Source organism: Mobula hypostoma, chromosome 15 (assembly GCF_963921235.1).
Source record: "Mobula hypostoma chromosome 15, sMobHyp1.1, whole genome shotgun sequence".
Lineage (NCBI taxonomy): Eukaryota > Metazoa > Chordata > Chondrichthyes > Myliobatiformes > Myliobatidae > Mobula > Mobula hypostoma.
Window position 1 is genome coordinate 54,666,441 of NC_086111.1, and position 26,134 is coordinate 54,692,574.

Consider the following 26,134-nt stretch of genomic DNA (forward strand, 5'->3'; position numbering starts at 1 on the left):
TCCTTCCTTTCTTATTTTATTTAAATCTTGTCTACTGCCTCCATCACTGGATGATAAGCCACTACAATCCTCAATTGGCCACTCATTTTTCCGTTTCCCAGAAACCTGCTATTCACCTTCCTCCATACAACTCCTCACCCGAAACCACCTCCTGTTCGCTACCTCTGTCTTCTACATCACTTCCTGCCATCGCTGCCCCACTTCCTGCCTGAGAGAAAACTCCCAACAGCAGTCTCAATCTTTTGCTCCAATCCCAATCCAATGGCATACTCAGGCGTACCCAGGGCCAACCAAAGTTTCCCAGGACATCATATCAGAATTGCAAACTACTTCATGGCAAAAAAAATTACCAGGGAGATAGAGGAAATGATTCCAGATGTTCCCAATGCTTCTTTGAATATATATCCAGTGAATTAATCCAACATAAGGTGCATTAGCGCCACCTACTGAGTTAGACTGTGGAGCAAAGAAACAGGAAATATGCGCAGTAAATTCACACCCCCTCCCAAAAAAATCTCAAATAATATCAAAAAGTCTAATGCTTTTCAGAAAGTCAAATATGCAATCATATACTTTATGATGGCAGTGCCATTCTAACAAACTTTCAACGTTAAACTGCCTCTGTCCCAAAGATCTCAATTTAGCAATTAGATGTTTCCTTTGAACCTCATAGGAATTGCATTCAAACAGTATATGCAGCACTGTTTCTTGACACGTGCACTCCCTACAAATGCCAGTATTATGCATATTAATTCTGAGCAAGGAATTATTCAACCTAGCACTGTATGCCCAATACATAAATGTGTAAGTATAACTTCTTCCCTCGTTTTACACCCATCCCTCACTTGAGTTCTAACATCCTCTGAATTTTATATAAACACCATCCTTTCTTTTCCTTAGCCCAACTTTGTTGCCATGGTGATTAAAGAGACTTGTTAATCATGGGTTTCACCTCTCCTTTATGCAAAGGCATCACTACATTTATATCCTTAATTTAAAGTGACTGCTTGGCAAGGATTTTTGCCAACTCCAACATGGGCAGCAACACATGAAATGTATACACAGGCCTCGACCCTGCAGCCTCAACAGATGTTGTCCAATCTCAAGAAGAATGTCTGGTCTACCATTTGAAATACCTGATGTCAAGGCCAAGAAGTACAAATCTGGACATATTTCTTCTACTCATTCCAAGGCTAAAATGATAACAACCAATATTGTTGTGGACGCAAACAAGAGGAATTCTGCAGCTGCTGGAAATTCAAGCAACACACATCAAAGTTGCTGGTGAACGCAGCAGGCCAGGCAGCATCTCTAGGAAGAGGTACAGTCGACGTTTCAGGCCGAGACCCTTCGTCAGGACTAACTGAAGGAAGAGTTAGTAAGAGACTTGAAAGTGGGAGAGGGAGGGGGAAATCCAAAATGATAGGAGAAGACAGGAGGGGGAGGGATGGAGCCAAGAGCTGGACAGGTGATAGGCAAAGGGGATATGAGAGGATCATGGGACAGGAGGCCCAGGGAGAAGGGAGAAGGAAAAAGGCGGGGGGGGGGGTTACTGTAAAGATGAAGTCACACTCAGGTTGGAGGAACACCACCTTATATTCCGTCTGGGTAGCCTCCAACCTGATGACATGAACATTGACTTCTCTAACTTCCGCTAATGTCCCACCTCCCCCTCGTACCCAAACCGTTATTTTTTTTATACACACATTCTTTCTCTCACTCTCCTTTTTCTCCCTCTGTCCCTCTGAATATACCCCTTGCCCATCCTCTGGGTTTCCCCCCCCCCACTTTTTCCTTCTCCCTGGGCCTCCTGTCCCATGATCCTCTCATATCCCTTTTGCCAATCACCTGTCCAGCTCTTGGCTCCATCCCTCCCCATCCTGTCTTCTCCTATCATTTTGGATTTCCCCCTCCCCCTCCCACTTTCAAGTCTCTTACTAACTCTTCCTTCATTTAGTCCTGACGAAGGGTCTCGGCCTGAAACGTCGACTGTACCTCTTCCTAGAGATGCTGCCTGGAATATTGTTGTGGAAATGGGTATTGAATATTTTACATACATAATCACTTGAACTAATATATAAATTACATGTTGCCCTTAATCTCTGATTTTGGAATATTCCATCAAACAACCAAAGAGAGACCTTGAAAGAGCAATTAGAACAATCTACTTGCTCCCTTTTAAATGTTCAATTAACAATAGATATCACTATTCATACAGGCACAGATTTTTGCTGATAAGCAGCAGCATTTCTGCATTGAAATGCTACCACTTTCTCAGTGAGGTGCTAGAAATTGCAAGACTCCAAGAATACCAAAAAAGTCCTAAACCTATTGGCAGACATCAAGCAACATCATCCCAATAATATGTTGTTGGATGCTGCAAGAGTGAAGCAGGTGCTTGGCCCCAGCATTTAGCCCTTGGCTCATGTGAGAGCTGCCCTTAGAATCTTTGGTGGAAGAGCAGCAACTCCATTGACTTCTCAGGAGAGGAATATTTGCAAGAGATTTATGTAAAGAATTGTTGATTTCTTTCCAAGAGCTTAGTTTCATGCGTGTAATTGTTTTAAGTGTACTTCAGTGATATAACGTTTTTAAAACAAATGGAATAGTGTGATTAATCTTAAATTTTTTAAAATGTGTCTAAATTTCAAGAAGTTCTCAGGCCTTGACATATTCCAACACATACAAAGAGTCCAAATGGATCATTGCACAATGACTTAGATGGCTGTGGAAATGTATTGTTTTCTGGCGATCAGACAATGAAGAAGGCACTGTGAATGCACCAAGACTTGGCAATGATCCTGGAGCCAGCTATGCCAGTACAGCAAAGTACAGATTAGGGTACGCAACTATTTTGTTCTCCTGGCCACAGTACACAAATGTTGTCACCAAAACCAAGACTACAATCATTTACAGATCAGAGTACTGACAAAAGTTTAGATGCTAAGCCAATCCTGGATCAATAAACTAGTCTGAGCACGATTTGCCATGAACTAACTTTTCCACATCATTTCTTTGTTTATACTCCAATGAGCATTATTGCAGTAATATACTTGGAACATTCATTAAATATTGGCATACAAAATCATCTGTACTTTTTCCAAAGTATGACATCAGTAGCCTTTGTCTTATACAATTCCAAATTCAAAAAATACAAGTAGTCAGATATAGATTTTACAATTATAAAAAGTTTTTAATGCTAATAACTCTCCAAAGTGACTCTATTGAGAACATAAGCTAAAACATTAACTTAGTCTGTTGCTTTGTTCTGTAAGGAGAGGTTGAACAAAGTTGGGTTCTTTTCTCTGGACCAGTGGAAGCTGAGGAAAAGATCTGACAGACGTTTATGAGATTATGTAGGCAGCCAGTATCTTTTTTCCTAGTGTTGAAGTGTTTAATACCAAAGGGGATACATTTAAGATGAGAGGGAGAAAGTTCAAACCAGAAGCATAGGACAAGATACACAGAGTGGTGTGATAGGTGGCTGGAATGTGCTACCTCGTCTGTAGTGAAAGTAAAACCGATAGAAGCATTCAAGAGACTTTTAGATAGGTATCTGAATGTGCAGGAGATAGAGGGTAATATAGATTGTGTAGGCAGAAGGGATTAATTTAGCAGGATATCTGATTACTAATTTAATTAGTTCAGTACAACATTGCAGGTCGAAGGACTGTTGCTGTGTTTCACTGTTCTATGTTCTAATGGTCTAAGCACACAAATTCTAGGCATTTCCTTCCTGTATGTTTTAATACCAATAACATATTGGTGATAGCAGACCAGAAATTACATTAGAAAGACTCAAACAGAGTTTGCAGAGGGCCACCCAGTTCGGGCCAGCACCAGCATCAGTAATGCTGAGGTGAAAGTTATGTTCATTTGAAAAATCTTTTTTTTTAAAGTTGAGTTATTTAATTACACACACTGAAAAAAATCAAACTTAAATTAAGATGTTGATGGGCACAACTGAACTCAGAAAAATCTGTGATCAAATAGTTTCCGATTTAACTAAAAATGGGAGCCACATAAGTATGGTGCTGCAGTGTTTGCTGTGAGACAGACACCACAGAATAATTAAAATGTGATACTGGTTCCTTTAATTATATCTGTGCCTGATCCATAATTAACAACTTAGTTGTTTTAAGTTGTGAATGAGAGCAAAACATTTCTAAAATAGTCGATAGAGATTTAGTAGTCTATGATCTGAAGAGCTAACAATGATTTCCCAAATCCATTAACCTAATTTCCAGCTACAAATTGGATGAACCTGGTTGAGAAGTGACATGATTTGTTTGGTGTTGAATCATCTTCTCTTTCTCTTAATCCTTTTTTATATTTTCCATTTTTTCAAAATACCAAAAGATCAAACCAGGAATACTGGTCATTTTCTTTTTAAATGAGTTCTTAAAAAATGATCATTTGTAGAAAACAAGGGCTTGAAGATGTACACTAGAATTTTTAAAGTATTTAAAGAGCCCAGCATTGTTTAAAACAAGTTTGAGTTTTTGCCATTGTCCACAACATTTACAGCTGCTTTAATATGTTGCTATTTCTTCCTCAGCACACCAGTTTTCGATCAGGAATTTCTCTCTGTCTTTGCCTCCTGAAGAAATCAGCAGGAAAGACTGCCAAAACTGGACAATCCACAGTCCTCTTCATTACCCTATTATGAAAAATGCTCATGGCTCCTTCAATCACTGTCAAGGGAACCATTTTAAGTCCTCTTTTTCTTTATTTCCTCCAAGAGGACCACAACCTTGTCATAGGATTTGGAGGCTTGCATGCCTCGAGGACCCAGAGAGCTATGTTGGCTGGAGTTAGGGTCTTAGGCTTCAGCTCTTGGTAGGGTCACCCATGCCAACCAAGTCAAAGGGTAGAAGCCAGTCTAAGAATGGTCCACTAGTCCTCCAGGTTCAGGGGTTCAGCTCAGAGCTAACAACACTGACTGGTCAAAAAAACTTGTTAAGGAAACAGCAATGAAGAATCCTTCTATATCTGTGTGCAGCAGTGTGGGTATTGATAAGGACAGACAGAGATGAAGGACCTTCATTGCTGCCTTAAAATATGCCAGTGGCTAACGGGTAGTAAGTAAGTAAGTCAATTTTCTTTCCTTGCACTAGATACACCACCCTCACTACATCCAACATATGACTTTGCACAAGTACTACCTCAAAGATGATGATCAACAGGGAAGTTGAAGGGTCCTGTTCTTGCTTATGGTTGAAGCAATATTATATATCAAATCTGAAATTCACAAAGCCCTCTATTGTCTTTTTAGAGTGAGACTTTATATCTCAAAGATTTCCAGGAAAAGATGTGATGAGAGCATCCATTGTTTGATTTGGGTTAGTACACCACCAGGCAGAGATTTTGCTATTTATGATTTAAGCGTCCATGTTACCCATGGCCCATTTGGATTTTGCTTAAACATACCATGTATTTTCAGGAGCCTTGCTATCAGGTTTAGAATAACGTCAGTGTTCTGGCTAGTGTTTTTGGTCGAGGCTTCATTCCATTAGTTGTCAATGCTAAAAGTTCCTGAAAGACAACAGGAACTGCACCAGGAATACAACATACCGTGGATAGCTGAGTTGAATTATTCTGTGCCATCTGGTGATCCAGTTTTAATCTGAATGCCTGATCATTCATTGAGTTGGAGTCAAAATATTATATGATTTGCACCATCAGTTTCTGCACTGGCAATGTTGTTTGCAAAGTAAAGAACACAGTCTTGTATGTAATCAAAATATCTGGGGGGGGGCAGTGGGTGGAGGAAAGACTAAACTGATAGTAATATTCTACCAGAGCAGAAAATGAAAAGAAACTATTATTTCATTATTGAGGTTGATGAGCCAAGGACAGTGGAACCAGAAAGCGTTCCTTGAAACCACATGAGTTGGTGGCACTAGAGAGATCCTGATGGATTGCTGGGTACAGGCTGATGATGCCCCAACAACACTGTGTTCTAACATCACAACAGATGCTAAAAGAGTCTGTATTCAACCACAGTGGTGCCACTGAGTTGGGATCAAATTTAAGGATCCGGCGATTGCCTGCAAAGCCTGGCTCAGGTGTGTGTCAGTGGCCCACCAACCTAAGTGAGATCAGGAAGCAGACATTGCTGGAAGTCGGAGAAGGATAAGTTGCTTTGTCTAGCAATGCCTGCATCCTTAGTTATATCCCCTCCAGGAGGACCACAACCTTGTAGTTTGGAGGCTTGCGTGCCTCAATAAGCCAGAGAGCTATGTTGGCTGGAGTCAGGGACTTGTGCTTTGTCTGTTGGTAGGGTCACCCATGCCAAACAGGTCAAAGGGTAGAGGTCAGACTAAGAGTGGTCCGCCAGTCCTCCAGGGTCAAGGATTCAGCTCAGGACTAACAACTCTGACTAGTCCAAAGCAAATTGTTATGGAAACAGTACTGAAGAATCCTGTTTTTTAAAATCTGTGTGCAACTGTATAGACAGACAGAGAAGGAGGAAATTCATTGCTGCCCTAAATGCCAGCGGTGTAACAGGCAGTAAGTTAGTTATATCTACAGTCAACTATTATTATAAATTTATGCTAACACTGATCCTGAATGTTCATTCAAATAATTATCTTGGGTATGTTTGTTTCCCTTTAACCGTGCCAGCCTAGAATTGGCTTTAAGAAAATATACGTCTGTTCAGGAAGAAAGGTTCAATCTTTACCTGCCATAGGCAAGAGGTTGCCAAACTAACCAGAAAGCGTGAAATGCCAGAGATTTTGCAGACGTGCACGGGGTGTCTTGTTAGCTGACCTCATTACAGCATATCGAGTGGGATCACTGTGAGTGAAACATATTTATGTTCTTTTCTGCAGATTTTCAATGTGTGAAAGCTAAATCCAAAAAAAATACTTGCAAGCTGGAAATTGGCAATAAGATAGAAAATGTCGTAAATATTCAGGCTGAGTGGAACCCACAGAGATGGAAAATAAGTGAGGTTCCAGGTCAATGCCCTTCTCTGATCAAACCTAAAATGTTAACTGTTTTTCTCTTTCCACAGCTATTGTCTGAACATACGCTACCCTCAAGCTCTCTGATGGCAAAAGATTTCTCACAAAGATGTTTTTTTTCTCTCATCAGTGAAGATTGTTGTGATGGACAATCAGAAAAGCCCTTCAACACCAGGGAATAACAAATAGAGACACAGAGTTGAACATCCATAGGTTAAAGCAGGGCTTCTCAACCGGGGCTCCGCAAGAGACTGTGATTTTAAAAAAAAACAGTTTTTGAACATGCAATGCGCGATGCTAATGCTCGCAGTGGTGGTCAGTGACCAAGCAGCCCTGTTAGCAATCTCGTTAGGGGCCTCTCAGCCCACTATGGCAGTGCTCAATAGGGCCACGTTTACTTGGTTGAGTCCATTCTCAGTTTTCAATGTAAGATAGGGGAAGCTGTTGATAATTGGTGAGCGCAACATTATACAGAGGGGAGAAAGGTAGGCTGATGAGGAGCGTGAAGTGCATTTTCCAAGCGTTGAATGGACTCACCCATTTTTATATTTTATTAACCCCTGTGTTTTACAGACATGTCTGATGGTCCAATATGGGGATTTTTGAATTACAATCTTCTGAGTCATTTCCCTGCATTAGTGCAACAACAGACACAAATAAAAAGTCTGTCATTACAATGAAAGCTACTTATCAATAGGTTTTATGTGGACTGGTAGTCCAAGTTGTCCTATTCCATTGTGCCTAGTCTGTGGCAAACAACTTACAAATGTAGCAATGGCTCCAGCAAAATTGAAAAGACACTTAACTACAAATCACAGCCATATGGCACTTAAAAGTGCTGATTATTTTAAATGGCTTTTGGAATCTCAAAATAAACAGAGTAAAACTTTTGTTAATATAGTCACAGTCAGTAAAAAGATCCAGGAAGCAAGTTATTTAGTAGCAGAACTTATTACCCAGAAAAGGAAAAGTCACACAGTTGGTGAGAACCTAATAATGTCAGCATGCAAAATTATAGTGGGTAAAGTGCTAGTACGAGATGCAATATGAGAAATTGAAAACGTTTCACAGACAATGATGATGATGATGGCTGGTTCTTCGCTCCCAAAGACCAGGAGAGAAGAAGAGTCCCCAGGAGCGATGGTACGATCGTTGGTGACTGCAGAGGCCAGTTCTGGATCTTCAGACTCTGGAACAGTAGGGACACGGGGACAGCTGGGATGCGGACACTTGGCTAGTCAGATCCTTCCTGCGTCTCAGCTTCTCTTCAGCAGTCGCTTTTCTCGATTCCTCAGAATTCTTAGCTGCACCATAGATCAGCGTTCCCCAATGGTCTCTGTCACAAGCCATCTGCTGCCACTCATTGACCTCGATATTTGCCTGAGAGAGCTGCTGACTAAGTCGGTCTTTGTACCTGTTGCGTGGGGCACCACGATCTCTCTTGCCCTGAGAGAGTCCTCTGTAGAGTACCGCTTTTGGTAACCTAGAGTTGTCCATGCGAGACACGTGGCCTGGCCAGCGGAGCTGCCTGAGCAGCAAAGTGGCTTCAATGCTTGGAGGTTGAGCCTTCTCCAGGACCTCGCTATTGGAGACGCGATCCTGCCAGCTGATGCCCATGATGGAGCGGAGGCAGCACTGATAGAAGTTCTCGAGCAACCGGATTTGCTTGTGGTACAAGACCCAGGCTTCAGCACCATATAGCAGTGTTGTGACAATGGCTGCTCTGCACACCTGGATTTTTGTGGACAGACGCAGCTGGTGGTTCTTCCACACATGTTGCTGGAGGCACCCGAAAGCACTGCTGGCTCTGGCGAGTCGACTGACAACGTCCATTACTCCCATAGTGTCATTGGAGAAGACGCTGCCCAGGCAGGTGAACTACTGAACCGTAGTGAGAGGGTGGTTGTCAATGGTGACCTGAGGTGGGTTGTAAATGCCATGAGGGGGCTTCTGATGGAGGATCATTGTTTCCTTTAGACTGACCGTTAAACCAAAAGACCTTGCAGCCTTGGTTGTGACTGCAGCCTGTAGTGCATCTTCAGGGTGCGTGAGCGAGCACAGTCGTCTGCATATAGTAGCTCGACAATGGGCGCTAGTATGGTTTTTGTTTAGGCAAGAATTCAACACTCTCAAATAGTACGACAAGCCAAGGTATTGATGACGTGTCACAGGATGCTGAAGAGGTTTTCTGTGATAAACTGAAAAACAACAGCTTCTCTATCCAGGTTAATGAGTCAACAGAGTTCACCAATAAATGTCATGTTGTAGCATTTGTAAGATTTGTAAATGATAGTGTGTGTGGGCACGTGGCCAAGTGGTTAAGGCATTGGACTAGCGACCTGAAGGTTGTGAGCTCGAGCCCCAGCCGAGGTAACGTATTGTGTCCCTGAGCAAGGCACTTAATCACACATTGCTCTGTGATGACACTGGTGCCAAGCTGTATGGGTCCTAATGCCCTTCCCTTGGACAACATTGGTGTCATGGAGAGGGGAGACTTGCAGCATGGGCAACTGCTGGTCTTCCATACAACTTTGCCCCAGGCCTGCACCCTGGAGAGTGAAGACTTCCATGGACTTGCAAGACCAACGGATGCCAAAAAAAAAAAATGATAGTGAAATTCAAGTCAACTTTTTCAGTTGCCCAAAACAAGCCAAGGCCAATATATAGTTCCTCCGTCTCCGCCGCATCTGCTCTCAGGATGAGGCTTTTCATTCTAGGACGAGGGAGATGTCTTCCTCTTTTTTAAAGAAAGGGGCTTCCTTTCCTCCACTATCGACTCTGCTCTTAAACGCGTCTCCCCCATTTCACGTACATCTGCTCTCACTCCATCCTCCCGCCACCCCACTAGGAATAGGGTTCCCCTGGTCCTCACCTACCACCCCACCAGCCTCCGGGTCCAACATATTATTCTCCGTAACTTCCGCCACCTCCAACGGGATCCCACTACTAAGCACATCTTTCCCTCCCCACCCCCCTGCATTCCGCAGGGATCGCTCCCTACGCGACTCCCTTGTCAATTCTTCCCCCCCATCCCTCCCCACTGATCTCCGTCCTGGCACTTATCCGTGTAAGCGGAACAAGTGCTACACATGTCCTTACACTTCCTCCCTTACCACCATTCAGGGCCCCAAACAGTCCTTCCAGGTGAGGCAACACTTCACCTGTGAGTCGGCTGGGGTGATATACTGCGTCCGGTGCTCCCGATGTGGCCTTTTATATATTGGCGAGACCTGATGCAGACTGGGAGACTGCTTTGCTGAACACCTACACTCTGTCCGCCAGAGAAAGCAGGATCTCCCAGTGGCCACACATTTTAATTCCACATCCCATTCCCATTCTGACATGTCTATCCACGGCCTCCTCTACTGTAGAGATGAAGCCACACTCAGGTTGGAGGAACAACACCTTATATTCCGTCTGGGTAGCCTCCAACCTGATGGCATGAACATCGACTTCTCTAATTTCCGCTAATGCCCCACCTTCCCCTCGTACCCCATCTGGTACTTATTTTTATACACACATTCTTTCTCTCACTCTCCTTTTTCTCCCTCTGTCCCTCTGAATATACCCCTTGCCCATCCTCTGGGTCCCCCCCCTTGTCTTTCTTCCCAGACCTCCTGTCCCATGATCCTCTCGTATCCCTTTTGCCTATCACCTGTCCAGCTCTTGGCTCCATCTCTCCCCCTCCTGTCTTCTCCTATCATTTTGGATCTCCCCCTCCCCCTCCAACTTTCAAATCCCTTACTCACTCTTCCTTCAGTTAGTCCTGACGAAGGGTCTCGGCCTGAAACGTTGACTGCACCTCTTCCTACAGATGCCGCCTGGCCTGCTGCGTTCACCAGCAACTTTTATGTGTGTGCTTGAATTTCCAGCATCTGCAGAATTCCTGTTGTTTGCGCCAATATATATTTAATGCTTTGTCATCATATCTGAAAACAAAAGGTCTTTTTTGGAGGAACTGCGTTCGCATCTGTACTGACGGAGCTCCATCAATAGTTTGCTCCATGAAGGGTTTTGTTTCTCTTGTAAAAAATCCTGATATATCACAACACACTGCTTTCTTCACAGAGAGGTGCTGATGTCAAAAGCTCTTGGAGATGAAATGAAAGAAGTTCTAGATGGTGCTACAAAAATGGTTAACTTTATTAAACAAAGGCCAGTTCACCTCAGAATGTTTAAAAAACTGTGTGAAAACGTGGACAAAGAACACACCAATCTCCTGCCAAATACAGAAATCCACCGGCTTAGCAGAGGAAGAGTTCTCAACAAGTTATTTGAGTTGGAAGATGAATTGCAGGAGTACTTTCAAGAAAATAGTAGGCCAGGTTTTGCTGAGTGCTTTGAAGGTGAACAATGGCTGCAGAAACTAGCCTTATTAACAGACATTTTTCATCATAGAAACCAGTCGAACAAATCTCTGCAAGGCCCTGGAGAAAATGTTTTGACTCCAAGTGACAAAATTCTTGGATTTAAAAAGAAACTCATTCTTTGGAAAAAATCATTTTGCAAAAGAAAATCTTGAAATGTTTCCACTGCTGCTTGGGCTTGAGAGTGAGGAAGGATATCAGAAGGTCTCAAAACTTATTGAAAACCACCTGGAAGAACTGCAGAACAAAATGAACAATATTATTCCTCCCTTTGAACACATGTATGACTGGGAGAGGGACCCATTCTCTGGAACTTCCGTTCAGCCTGAGAGCTTGACTTTGAGAGAAGAGGAAAAACATTGTGAGATGCAGTCAGATCATGCACTCAAGATCAGATTTACTGACCTGCTCCTGGATGTTCTGGATTTCTGTGAGAAAAGAGTATCCTGCCATTCATAGGAAAGCAAGGAACATTTTGCTGCAGTTTTCAATACCCCTGCGTAGTAATTATTACGCACGGGTACCCTGAAATCTGAAAATTATTCCAAGGATTTCTCCAGGGCAAAAAGGTTGAGAAAGGTTGAGAACATGTTTTCTTTAAAGCAACATGTAACAACATACAACCTTAAAAAGCTTTGGCTCAATTTCCCTAAGAAACTAGAAATGTATAATTTAACTATTCAGCTTCTAAAGCCAAGCCTGTATTATTATATTAAAGCAAAATGGTTTTGATTCTCAGAAAAAAACTTGACAAACTGTTCATTTGCATGAGTTTCATTTCCTTCATTAGATTTGCCTTTGCCTGATATACAAATGGCCTCATTACACAGTCATAGCACAGGCAGAAAATGATCACTGGCTTACTTCCTGGGCACCCCCAAATCAATGAATTCCAATTGAATTTCCTTTATCAGTCTAGCATTCACAGAAATGTTATTATCATCATACCCAAAGCACCTTCTCACATTCCACTTGCTCTTAATCAATGAATCAATAAATCCTTTCTGATTCAGAAGTTGCAAATAATGCAAACATTCATTGCTTCATGTAGCATCTCCAATTACCCTCTCCTTCACCCCCAATAAAACCCTTACCCTTGTGTCTTTCATCTGGTGGTCGAAAATTATGAGGATGGAACATTGAATAGATTTTGTGTGGGAACAAGGCACTCATTGTATTCCTGATGCACTATGTTGAAAGTTGAGCCAACAAGATTTAGCAATTTATGTTTAAAGCAACGGTTTGAATTAAGTCACTTGAGCAGAAGTTCTTTAAACGATGGCATTTGATCAAAATCAATAAGAAAATACTTGGGTGGAACAATATCACATTAGATCAGATTCAGTTCTGATCTCTGACACCCTCTGCGTGGAGTTTACACAATCTCCCTGAGGGTTTCATCTAGATCTCCAATTTCTTCATTTGACTGGGCTACTTCTATGCTTCTATCAATTATCTATAGGTTAATTGATGTTCTAAATTGCCCCTAGTATGCAGTTTAGGAGGTAAAATCTGGTGAGAATTTGGGGAGAATACATTGGAATCAGTGTTTAATGAATGTAAATAGATACTCTTTGGTCAGCATGGCTTCTGATGGCCAAAGGGCCTATTTCAGAACTGGGTTCCTCTTTAACTCTGAGTAGGAAGTTTTCATACAAATCACGTTCAGCAGGATGGTGCATGTCTATCACTAACTGAGAAGATCTAGCCAGACAATACTGTTATAGTATACTGCAAAGAACCTCAAATTTTTCAATGCTCTTCTTTTCCTTGAATATTAAGTTTCTATAAACTATAACTGTGGATCAAAAAGTTAACCAGTAAAATCCTTTCATAATACCAAGAAAACATTACATTAATGGAGAAAACATTACAATAATGTAAATAGCCATGCACTGTAAAAGATAATAGGATGTAATTATCTCACACTGAGGTTTCATGACAAAATTTTTCAACCAATACAACCGTAGCACATCAGTGAACTGAAGTGTTACATGCTGGAATTGAATTACTGTACAGTAGCAATTACTTTTCATTCAAAAGCAATAATGAGCATTCATGTCATAAGACAAGTAGGCAGAAGCTTCTCTGAATAAATGGCTCTCTGTAGAAAACATCTTTACATCAATTTATATATATGCAAAGATGTAATAGCCAGAATTCTTAGGGCTCATGCATTGTATTATCTATTCTTGATCTTATTAATGGACAGCAAATATAATGTCTTTTCAATATACTTCTGAACAAGTAGAACGGTGCCCAAAATTTTTACACTTTATTCTTCTGATTTAGTTACCACATAATTAGGTTTGCTTTTTTAAAATGAATAACTATGAAATATAGGCTATGAATGTTGAGGAAATGCAACTGTATATCATTTAACTATTTTAACTCATTGAATCACAACTAAATTGTTTAACTTCTTGACATTTGGATCCACCAAGTTCTATACACCTTTCATGTTTTCTGTTCAGGTTATAACAAATGTGTGCTTATCCATGTTAAATTCTATCTGTATTAATTTACATTAATTGAATTTCTCTGAGTCCTTTCACTGCTATCAGAAAATACTGTATTTCAATTCAATAAAAATGCATAAACACAAGATATTCTGCAGATGCATGTAAAAAAATACACATTGTTTGGAAATATTGTAGACACAACCAAACACCTTTGTCTAGGTATTTACAGTATATTCAATTTATTATTGCCACTAAACTACATTGCCCAACAATTTTTGCCTTCTTTGTAGCCAGCTTATTTTAATTCACTTTGGCATGATGCTGCGGTATAATTTTCTATACCCTCCATGAACTAAATGAAACAAAATTCAAATTGTATCCAGTAGAAGCTATATAAATCTGTGAGAGAGAGAGAGAGAGAGGGAGAGAGAGAGGGGTAGAGAGTAATGTAGTTAAATTGAATTAGATACCAAGATATAATCTTCTCCCTATGCACAAAAGAACAATTGTTTCTGGCACAAATCTGGCACCTCTTCCAGTTTTATCCTTAATTTCTGCTACTATGCAATTTATTTTTACAATCGGTATCCAAATGAAATGTATACATTGGGTACCACTGGCATTTTAGTATGCAGATAGGATTTAGTGATATGGGTTGGCGCTGAGAATCTCAGAAGTCAATTTGTGCTTGTTCAACCAAATCTTAACACTGAGGCTCATGCAGTTTGCCTGCTGAAAGTCTTTCAGTATAGACCAGTTGATGAGAGAAAAAGAAATGCGCAAGGCAAGCAAAATGGATGCCCATGACACATGACAAAAGCCCAAAAAAACCCCAGAAATGGCAGAGAAGATGATAATATGCCACAAAATTTAAAATATCAGAGGCATTTCAGAGAGCAATAGCTGAATAGAGTTTAAGTAAAGGGTAAGGGTCATAATGAGAAAAATCACAAGGAAGAAAAGAATGATTATTCGCATTCAAAGCGATAAAATGAGGAAGTATGGATTAGTGCTTCTCTATTTTTTCTTGAAAGATCTGCATTTTCACATTCAGTAAAATACACACTGATCCCTTACCCTCCACCTGCTTCCCAGGTGCCTGATGATGCCATGGGATGCTCCTTCTAAGGAGCTGAGTATTCCCCAGGGATTCTTAAGACTGATAGCAGCCCTACAGTCACGGCAGCCAGCTTTCTGAGTGCAGCTGTATTTTTATTAACCTAAATAGGAACTTCCTAATTGCCTTTATTATTAAAGGGTCAAACTCCTTTCAATTTTTGCTACCCTGTCCCATCTCCCCTCAACTGAGGGAGTCACACACCCCTGCTTGGGAATCACTGACATGAAATGGCGATATTTAAAATGATAACTATGCAGTGTGCAAAATGTTCACGGTTTCCACCTGCTTAATGCTGTGAGTTTTTCAGCAGGCGTTGTGCAACCAATGTGTTGTGATTGGTAACTGCTAATTATCAGCACCGAACAGACGGTCAATAGGGAATGGAAGTGGTCCCATTAAGAGTAGTCACCTAATTTTCTTTCTCAGAAGAAAATAAAATGGTATAAAAGTAAGATGAACCAGACTCTGCAATAATAATGATAACAAAACCACAAGCGTTCTCCATTAAATTGACAGCAACATTGGGACTTCCACATCTACCTGCTTAAACCATAGAAATCTACAGCAGATTACTGGCCCTTCGGCTCACAAACCAGAAACCACAAAGTAGATAACTTGACAGTTTTGTTACAGGCTGCCCTGTGGGGCAATCAAGGGCAATCTATGGAACTAATGTAAATTTAAGAGACACCTGTGAAAAAATTACCTGAAATTTTTAAGCTTTATTGAGATGTGGTCTAGATGAGATTTCACTATCATTCTAAGTTATACTTACCTTTCAGCAAACTGACAGTAAATTGCATCTTATATATTCCAAATACCACTCAAGTTTTCTGACTTTATGGTGAACAGATGTAATTAATTACAATGCTTATAAAAGATGAATATGGGTGATGCAATTTTACCTCAAAAAAGTGCCTTTACTTAAAAAGGGCGAGAGTTAAATCGGGGTTGTTGGGCAGTGTGGCTCAAAGGGCCGGAAGGGCCCATTCCACACTGTATCTTAATAAATATATAAATCAATCTTCATCGCTTTATTTCTACCACTGATTTTTTAATGTCCCTGTCTCTCTTTACTTATTTTCCTATGTCTGTCTTTCACTGGTCCGACGTGCAACTTCTCATTTAAACAATTGAAGGTGTGATGTGTAAACTTCAAATTACAGAAGAATGGACACAAGTTAATTCAGAATGTCAGATCTCAGTCTGATGTGGAATTATTCTGTCGCTGCCCTGTCTGAAGAGAATCACTATCACAGAGGAAACAAGGCAGAGGGCACAAACACCCTTTCTTTGAAGTTTTCATTTCCTCAAATTCAGAAGCAACCCATGTAGGTTTGGAGTCTAAGAATTTAAAAAAATGAAATAGCACATTCGCTGCAATTTTTCAGGATTCAGATTAGATGTTAAGCTTTTGATAGTGGAAGAGAAATATAGTTCAAAACTGGTCTCAGACAAAGATTGTGGGGTCTCATATAAATCCATAAAGTTGTAAGAACCTACTGCTCCATTTGCCTTAGATACTTTGTTCTTTATCCCAACTCAAGTGAAGCCATTGCTTGTACTCTATGGCAGCCTTGAAGTGAAAATTGAATTCTGTATTGCTATGAGTACAAGTATTTAAATTTCTACTTCAAAATATAGGTAATAATCTGGGTGTGCTGTGTTTTCATCTTTGTAACTTTCCCAGGAACATTGGGAAAATATATCTGGTTGAACTCCAGATGTGCGAGATACACTGAGACGTTTAAGTGATCAATTAAGCCATATGGAAACACTGAGTAATTTGATTGATTTGCTTTCCCCTTTCCCTCATTAGTAATTCATCAGAAGGCCATTCAAGATCAGCAATTTTCATTATGATTTTTCTCATTAATAATGATGTTATCAAATTTTAGATTGCATATTGCTGCCTTCGGTTCTGTACTGTTACTCTTTCCTTTGAGTGAAATGTCCTGAATGGTTTAGCCATTTCTACATCAAATGACATACAGTGAACAGCCACCTGCACACTATGGCAGCAGTCCTTTGTCTCTGCCAAAGATTGTTTGACAAAACCTGTCAAGAATACTATCTCCACCATCTAATAGGAGAGGGATAAGTAGAAGCAGGGGGAACACAGTCTCCCTCATTCCTTTCCAAGCCACTAACTCAACTTGAGCATAACATCCTTCATTTTCATGGACTTTTGCATCACCTTTAGCCACAAATGAGGCACCAGGAATGTGAAAGGTAGCTAACATTGTTCCCAAAAGTGGAAAGGATAAACCAGGAAACTACTGGCTGGTGAGTCTTTCATTACTAGTAGGGAAACTACTTGAACAAAGTTTCTTAGGAATGGGGATGATGGCACTTGGCAAGGCAGGGACTGATTAGAAGTAATCAACAAGTATAGAAGAGATTTGGTCGGATGTTCTCTGAAATGGAGGGATTGAGTTACAAGTAGAAATTGGATAGGTTGTGATTGTTTTCACTGGAACACCAAGGAATGGTATTATAAAGGTTTATAAAATTGGTAAGAGTATAGACAGAATAAATAGTTATTTTCCAAAGGTAGGGTTGTCTGATACTAAAGGATCTGGGTTTAAGGTGAGAGGAGACAGATTGAAAAGATATCCGAAGTGCAGTTTTTTTCTGCACATAGCGGAGGCAGTCACAATCGCAGCATTTAAAAAGCATTTCACAGGTACACAGATAGGAAAGAAATAGAGTCATAGGGGCTAAAAGCAAGAAAATAGGATTAGTGTAACTAGAAATATTTGTCAACATGGACAACTTGGGCAGTTTCTCTGTTGTACAACTCAATGACTCAGGAGGTCGGGCAACATAGTCATAGTCATACTTTATTGATCCCGAGGGAAATTGGCTTTTGTTACATTTGCACCTTAAGTAATTAAATAGTGATAAAACCATAAATAATTAAATAGTAATATGTAAATTATGCCAGGAAATAAGTCCAGGACCAGCCTATTAGCTCAGGGTGACTGACCCTCCAAGAGAGGAGTTGTAAAGTTTGATGGCCACAGGCAGGAATGACTTCCTATGATGCTCTGTGTTGCATCTCGGTGGAATGAGTCTCTGGCTGAATGCACTCCTGTGCCAAACCAGTCCATTATGTAGTGGATGGGAGACATTGTCCAAGATCGCATGCAACTTCAACAGCATCCTCTTTTCAGACACCACCATCAGAGAGTCCAGTTCCATCCCCACAACATCACTGGCCTTACGAATGATTTTGTTGATTCTGTTGGTGTCTGCTACCCTCAGCCTGCTGCCCCAGCACACAACAGCAAACATGATAGCACTGGCCACCATAGACTCGTAGAACATCCTCAGCATCGTCCGGCAGATGTTAAAGGACCTCAGTCTCCTCAGGAAATAGAGACGGCTCTGACCCTTCTTGTAGACAGCCTCAGAGTTCTTTGACCAGTCCAGTTTATTGTCAATTCGTATCCCCAGGTATTTGTAATCCTCTACCATGTCCACACTGACCCCCTGGATGGAAACAGGGGTCACTGGTACCTTAGCTCTCCTCAGGTCTACCACCAGCTCCTTAGTCTTTTAAGCTGCAGATAATTCTGCTCACAACATTTGTAAAGGGAGAATAGAGTCAGTGTTTCAGTTCAACGGGCCTTCATCAAATATACTGACCTTGATAAAAAAAAGTTTTTAAAAATTGTTTAAAATGTGAACGTTGAAATGCTGGAATTTATTTCAAGCTGAGATAGTGCATTAAGGCAATATCTTGGCAATGTTAACCACTGCTTTTGTCCTCTTTAAACTGTATTACATTTATCCCTTCAACTACAGGGCTGATGTGAATTAAGAGAGCAGTGTGAAAATCCTCTGAAAAATTTAAAGCTTAGTTGAGACATAGTCTAGATGAGGTTTGAATACCGTACTAAATTATAATTATCCTTTCGCAAACGAACTAACAATAAAACACTGATTTGATATGCATCTCATATTTTTTAAATTTCTGACTTTATGGTGAACACCTGGAATTATTCACAATGCTTACTGTTGATTACTACAGGCGATGCAATTTTATCTCAACGAAGTGCGGTTATTTGCTTAATTTGTTTAAAAGTTTTCAGTTCAATTTGCATTTCAAGATGCCAAATTAATTTACAGCGCTGAGGAACAAGATGTTCAGGTTCGGCACTATTCTGAGTCGCCACATTAAATACAGCTTAGCTCTTTCCTCTAACTACACGTCGCCAGGCTATGAATGATACATCAGCAACCTTGAGCTGGCAACACTACCACGGCCCTAAATATTAACACAAATGTATAATTGAAATCAATATGTAATGACTTATCAGTGATGTGTTCTATTCTTATATCTACAGGCAAGCCTCTAATCTCCAAGATATAACAAAGATGCTGATTAATCTTATATGCTCTGCTAGTAGTACTGTACCTTGCAGGGCTAATACAAAAGACATAAGTTACCAACGCAGGAAAGATGTTTGTCTCTACTGCCTAAGAATAAAGAATTATTTGGAATAAAGTGCTCATAAGAGAGAAGGAATGATGACATCAACAGGAAACCACTTGGACTACTCTTTTCAAATAAGTGTCTCAAAAATACATTTTTCAAATTAGAGTTAAGACAGAACACTACGAAAGGATGGGCCATTGATAGTGAAGTTGTCATATGCTTTTGTTCTAATTCTTGTTAAATCCATTGCTCTGGCATGCCTGAGACTTTGACAGACGGAGATTCTGGACAATTGGATGGATTCATAACCCAATACATTTTAATTCACTTTATTTTAAAAGAAAGGTTACAAATAACAGTTACAAAGTGGATTTATTATTATCAACGTATGTATGCAGCGTACAGCCCTGAAATTAGATTTCCCCACAGACAGCCACGAAACAAAGGATCATGGAACCAATCTGTTCAGAGAAAAATGTCAAGCCCTCCTCCCGCACACGCAGAGTTGTGCAAACAAAATAATGAGCGAAAACACAGAATATAAAACACAAAATCTAAAAGCATATTTCAGTTACAGTTACCCATGCAAATAAAATAACAAATTAAGTTATTCATACAAATAAAAGCTGAAGTGTGTATCAATGTAGATTTTGCACAAATGTGAACTCTGGAACAGAGGTAAGGCTATAAGCTGAAAATATAAATCATTGTTCTTCATATTTCCTATCAATGGCTCAAAATGACTTCACTTGAAAGGAACACACATCAAAGTTGCTGGTGAACGCAGCAGGCCAGGCAGCATCTCTAGGAAGAGGTACAGTCGACATTTCAGGCCGAGAAGAAAAGCATTTTGCCACAGCCGTTAGCTGTGGAAGGTGTCGTGGAAATGAGAGTAGTTCTTTTAACTCTTACAAGGAGTTTTCACCAAAGATTGCCCATCTCTAATTTTAATTACTCAGTAATCAAATCCAACTGCAAGCATGAGCAACAAAGAGTTACAGTAGGGCAAAGTGAAGATTAAACAGTTGCAGGATTTTTGCACTTCGATTTTCACTCATTTACCTCAGTGGAGGATGTGTGGCTTTACTGCTTTATTGCCAGCTGTAGTAACTTAAATGCAATAAGAATAATGGTTTAGATCAGTATGTGCAATAACTGTCTTACAGAATTAGTACTTCTTGTGTTTCCGTGCAGCTTATGAGTAACGCTTGTACGGACGGATTACTTCCTTATCAGTAAGATGCAGATTCAATTTTCATTAATCACATCCAGAGAATAAGCTATAGCAAAGCATCTTTGCATGCATTTGCTCCTAGGAAATAGTTTTGTCATTTTTTTTTATTACATTTGAAGGTTTAGCAGTTTATGTGATGCTAACTGAAAGGCAGGCAGTTTTCGACTGCAATGCACATTGTCAAAAAGAATTGTCCCAGCCGTTTTATAGGTGTACTTACTCTTACGGCTTCAGCTTTATTATGAAACATTTGTTCCATATCCTTTGCCAGTTTCTTGACAAGCTGGAGTCCATCAATTTCCTTAACAGTGACAGTCTTTTCATGCTCTTTATATTTCTGCGGGACAAAAAAGGAAGACAATTAATACACATAATGTCATTCTAATTAGCTAGTAGTAGCACCATATCGTCATCTAAATTTTAAAACTAAACCTGAAATCGATAAAGACCACCCTTCAAAAATATTTCATTGGCAATGAACTCTGCTTCTTTCCTTGATGTGAATTCTGTAGCATAAAAATGTGATAAATATGGACTGTGCCATCAAATCTCATCAAGTATATCCATTAACATGGTTCTTTAGCCGAATGGAGTGAATTATGTGTGCTAAATTGTGCAACATTCCGTTATATTTTAGATCATACTGATCTCGAATTCCAAATCATTTCTAACGCAAAATTAACTTCTTGAGGAAACACCATCATATCTGGGGAGGGGGGAGAAAAACGATATCAAATTGGCCCAATTTTTAAGCAAATTAACAGCTGATATAGCTGATTTTTTTCAGACATTTTCAAAAATTAAACAAGATATGAGAGATTCCCAGGAACATATAATTGCAGGTTGGAAAATATCATAAGATAATAAGATGTAGGAGCAAAATTATGCCAGTCAGCCCACTGAGTCATTGGGTCATGCGTCAGTCAGTCATGACCCATTGAGTCATGACTGATATTTTTTCCCACATTCCTCCCTTAACTCCCTTATCAATCAAGAACCTATCAATCTCTGCTTTAAATACACCCAATGATTTGGCCTCCGCAGCCCTCTGTGGCAATGAATTCCACAGATACACCACCCTCTAGCTGAAACAAAAGTCTTCCTCATCTCAGTTCTAAAGGGTTGTCCACTTATTCTGAGGCTGTGCCCTGAGATCTTAGACTCCTCATCACCACTCTATCCAGTCCTTTCAGTATCCAGTAGGTTTCAGTGAGATCTCCCTCACAGGTTAACCTTTTAATTCCTGGAATCATACTTGTGAACCTACTCTGAACTCCCTCTGGTGACAGTACCTCATTCCTTAGATTCTGAGTCCAGAATTGCTCATAATATCCCAAATGCAGTCTGACAAGCACCTTATAAAGCCTCAGTGGTACATCCTTGCTTTTATGTTCTAGTCCTCTCAAAGTCAATGCTAACATTGCATTTGCCTTCTTTACTACCAAACCGACCTACAAATTCACCTTAAAGGAATCCTGAAACAGGACTTCCAAGCCCACTTGTAATTCTGATTTCTGAATTCTCTGCCCATTTAGAATATAGTCTACACCTTCCCAATGCTGTATTCCATCTGCCACCACCTTGCCCACTCTTCCAACCTGTCCAAGTCCTCCTGCAGTCTCCCTGCCTCCACAACACCACCTGTTCCGCAACCTGTCTTAATATTGTCTGCAAACATGGCCACACTGCCATCAGTTCCTTAATCCTGATCACTGACGTATCCCAACACAGACCCCTGCGGAACTCCACAGCATGTGCTAATAGATGCAGCAGTGAGAAATGAATCATACGCAATAAAAAAAATAACAAGAATGAAGTGACATTGTAAATGAAAAAACAATCTTGCAAGTAGTAACCCAAAAATAGCTGGAAGTCAGTTAGACAATGCAATTGGTAACATTGTGCATAAATTTTCCACTTTGGGTGCAATAAGAAAATTGCCCCAAAATGTGTTCGACATTGTGCTCATTAATTACCTTGACCATAATAAATGTTTCACATTTCCCTAAAAATTACAAGACTGATTCTTTCTTCTATACCTTCCATTGTTCTCTCACCCTCCTTTCTTAAATATTTTAATTGGATTAATAACTTTCAATTCACAAGATGCATTTCAAATTCTAAGAATTTAGGAAGATCACTATCAGTGCCACCTCCTTTAGAAACCAGGATTATAGTCCATCTGGGTAGGTTTGTCAGTTTTTAGCTCCAACACTTTCTCTTTGATGATATCGATTACTTCAGGTTCTTCACCCCCTTCAGACTCTTGTTTCATCACAAATTTCATTGTTTATTGAATCTTCTACTTTGAAGATGGATGCAAAATATTTGTTTATTTCCTCAATAATTATTTAAGGTTTTGTATGTGTTTTTTTTTTGTATTAAAAATCCAATTTTTATCAGATCTGTATGTGGTTATCCTAATGAGAAAACTACACTGTTCGTCAAAGAAATTGGAAACACAATATTGTTTGGGTAATCACATTGTAATCATTCAGTGGCACTTGCAAATTCCTGGCTGGTGGCTTTCAAAACCAGAAGAGCAATTTGAGGAATCCATTTTGAGTGGTTTGTGAATATGCTGTTGGTAACTTCTCCTCATTCAGACAATCAATGCACCCAGAATCAGAATCAGGTTTATTATCACCGGCATGTGACGTGAGATTTGTTAACTTAGCAGCAGCAGTTCAATGCAATACATAAACTAGCAGAGAAAAATAATAATAAATAAAACAAAAACATAATAATAAATAACCAGCATGGTGAAGGTGGCAGATAGTGTCTATCTGAGGCAGTACGGTTCAAAAATACACATTTGCTAGACTTTGGAAGTGTTGTAGGCTACTTTCAATGAACAACAAGTTATTTTCTGTTATTCCATCAACAACCATACCAGTTGTAATTATAAATGAGCAATTCATACTGGTATTATTTCAAGTAACTTTACAGCGTGCTTCCTGCCTCCTCTACTCCTGTGGCAGACAGGTCACACTGAGTGCTCTGGTCCTTTCTATTCAGAAACAAAATCACCATTTTTTAAACTTCTGTGTCAGGTAAGTAGATAAAAGCATCCCAAGCTCAGGTTTAACCATTAGCAAGGCCTACTTTAGAAAAGAACAGTTGCAGGGGTGGAAGACCATGTCAAGCCTCATTTAAATGGTTCCTCTCAGCCAGCATTACTGCAGCATTGGGCAAACGCCATTTCCCAGAAACCTCAGAATTGTATGAAAGTCTCATTCTCTCCCCCATCCCCTCAAATTCCTTAATCAAGAGTCAGGGAAATTGTTTCCCAAAGTATGCAGAACCTGCACCACATGAATCATTGCAGAAAGTTATAATAACAGGCTTTGGTGTCCTGCTCCAAAAATTGTCAAGGATATTACAATACATATTCACCCAATCCTTATATACTATTAAAAGAGATTAGTAGTAACACTGCACACAACCTGAGCAGTGAGCATCATTTGTTTAATGATTCTTTTAATTGTCCAAAGCATTACATTGCAGCATAATTTAACACATGATAGATTTATCTGAACTAAAAATGAATTCATTCTATTTATAATGATACTCTGTAAAGAATCATTTTAATATTGGTAATGTCTCTAAAGTTTGATAGTTGCTATTATTGTATTAAACAATTATTGCCTATAAATTATAGTAATTCTTTCTGATGTTAAAAATACTGATTATAAGCTTGCCACCAAAAAAAACTATTTATTCTTTTCAATTTTCTCCTAAGAAAATAGCTTTGGTACCGTTTAATTTTTGACTTTCTATTTTTGGTTTATGAGGGTCTCCCACTCCATCACACAAATGCTCCAGGATCCCCTCATGTTTCTAGTTGTGTTTCAACTTCATACCACTATCTTCCTCCATTCAGAGACTAAGCTTTTCCACTCCTGTTCCGGGAATTCCACCAACCAGGTTTTACGTACACATGTCTAACCCCAATCCCCCAATCGTGACCTAGCATAACTGAATTGCCTTCAGTCCTGTCATAAGCAGTTTACCCCACTTTACCCTGATGTGTGGCAAGTCCTGGCACTGCCACATATCCCACCTGCTGATGTGCAGACTCTGCCACGGGACGGCATAAACACAGAAAATATTTTAATTTTTTTGATATCAATTGCTTAAAGTCTGTTAATTTGCTTCAATATCCCCCACCTTTGATAGGTCACCTTAGTTCTTCACACTGTTTTAGAAATGACAGCTCAAAGAAATGCTGTTTGTACCTTTAATTGTAATCCCTTGCCCTGTCCTTTCTGTACATCTCTTCATAGAACATAGAACAGTACAGTACAGTACAATCTCTTTGGTCCACACTGCGGTACTGACCTTCTACCTCACTTCAAGATTAATCTACCCCTTCCCTCATCCCTAGTCCTCTATTTTTTTTTAATCCATCTCCCTATATAGGAATCTCTTAAATGGCTCTGATGTATCTGCCTCTACCACCACCGCTAGCAGTGTGTTCTATCCTCATACAAAACCCAACCTCTGACATCACCCCTATATTTCCGCCCAATCTCCTTAAAATTAAACCCTGTCATCAGCACGATGGGAAAAAGGCGCTGGCTGTCCACTCTATCTATGCCTATATCAAGTCGCCTCTATCTTGTACACCTCTATCAAGTTAGCTCTCATCCTCCTTTGTTCCAAAGAGGTAAGCCCTCTTCATGCATTATTATGGTACCATAAACAGTAGCATAAAACAATTAATTAGACACCTAATTTCTTTTTAGCAGCTATTTACTCTAACAATTAGAAATCTTGCCAATATTTCTTTTCTCTCTCCACACCAGACTTTGAACTCCAATATAAATCTCAATTGTTCAGCTGCTGTTTTAGCATGCTCAGTTCCACTTGGCAGTCCTCAGCCCAGACTTCACAAAGTACAGCTTAGAGAAGTTATATAATCCTCATACTTATTCATCCACACAAACCTACAAATCAAAGCATATAATTGTTTCAAATAACTCCGGCACTTCTGCTTCCATTACTCCACCCAGAAAGGCTTTTATCAGTTTTCTTCCATTGTATAATACTTTCAAAACCATTTTCTTATACTTCACACTTGACATTTAACTTAAGGTCCCAATATCAATGCTTAGAAATTAGATTTCACCCATTTCCAGTACATTTTGAATAGGTATATTGCACTAAAACAGGACTAATTCTGCTTCCATCAGCAGCTCCACAAAGGACTGTCTTATGCCTTCCACAATGACTACTGAGAAATAAACTGGAGATCCCCCGGCAATCGCGAACCAATTACCTAAAAGGATGGTCTACAGGCAAGGGGTGGGCGGATGGAAATAGGGTGAGAGGAACAAATCTCCTAAGTGTGTGAACAGCCCTGCATTACCATATAATCATATAACAATTACAGCATGGAAACAGGCCATCTCGGCCCTTCTAATCCGTGCCGAACTCTTACTCTCATCTAGTCCCACCGACCTGCACTCAGTCCGTTACCCTCCATTCCTTTCCTGTCCATATAGCTGTCCAATTTAACTTTAAACGACAACAT

The 26,134-nt window shown here is 39.9% G+C and overlaps 1 protein-coding gene across 8 annotated transcripts in view; it reads right to left on the reverse strand.

Annotated features, from left to right (window-relative positions):
- The window catches only part of cacna2d3a (calcium channel, voltage-dependent, alpha 2/delta subunit 3a), an 892,602-nt gene that overhangs the window by 642,232 nt on the left and 224,236 nt on the right, over positions 1-26,134 (reverse strand). For all 8 annotated transcript variants that reach the window (XR_010020451.1, XM_063068081.1, XM_063068079.1 and 5 more), the window contains one exon: positions 20,819-20,935. Coding sequence is in view for 7 of the 8 variants with exons in the window: in XM_063068078.1 (XP_062924148.1) it covers positions 20,819-20,935 (117 nt within the window). In the remaining variant the exon portion in view is untranslated. The remainder of the gene's footprint in view (positions 1-20,818; positions 20,936-26,134) is intronic.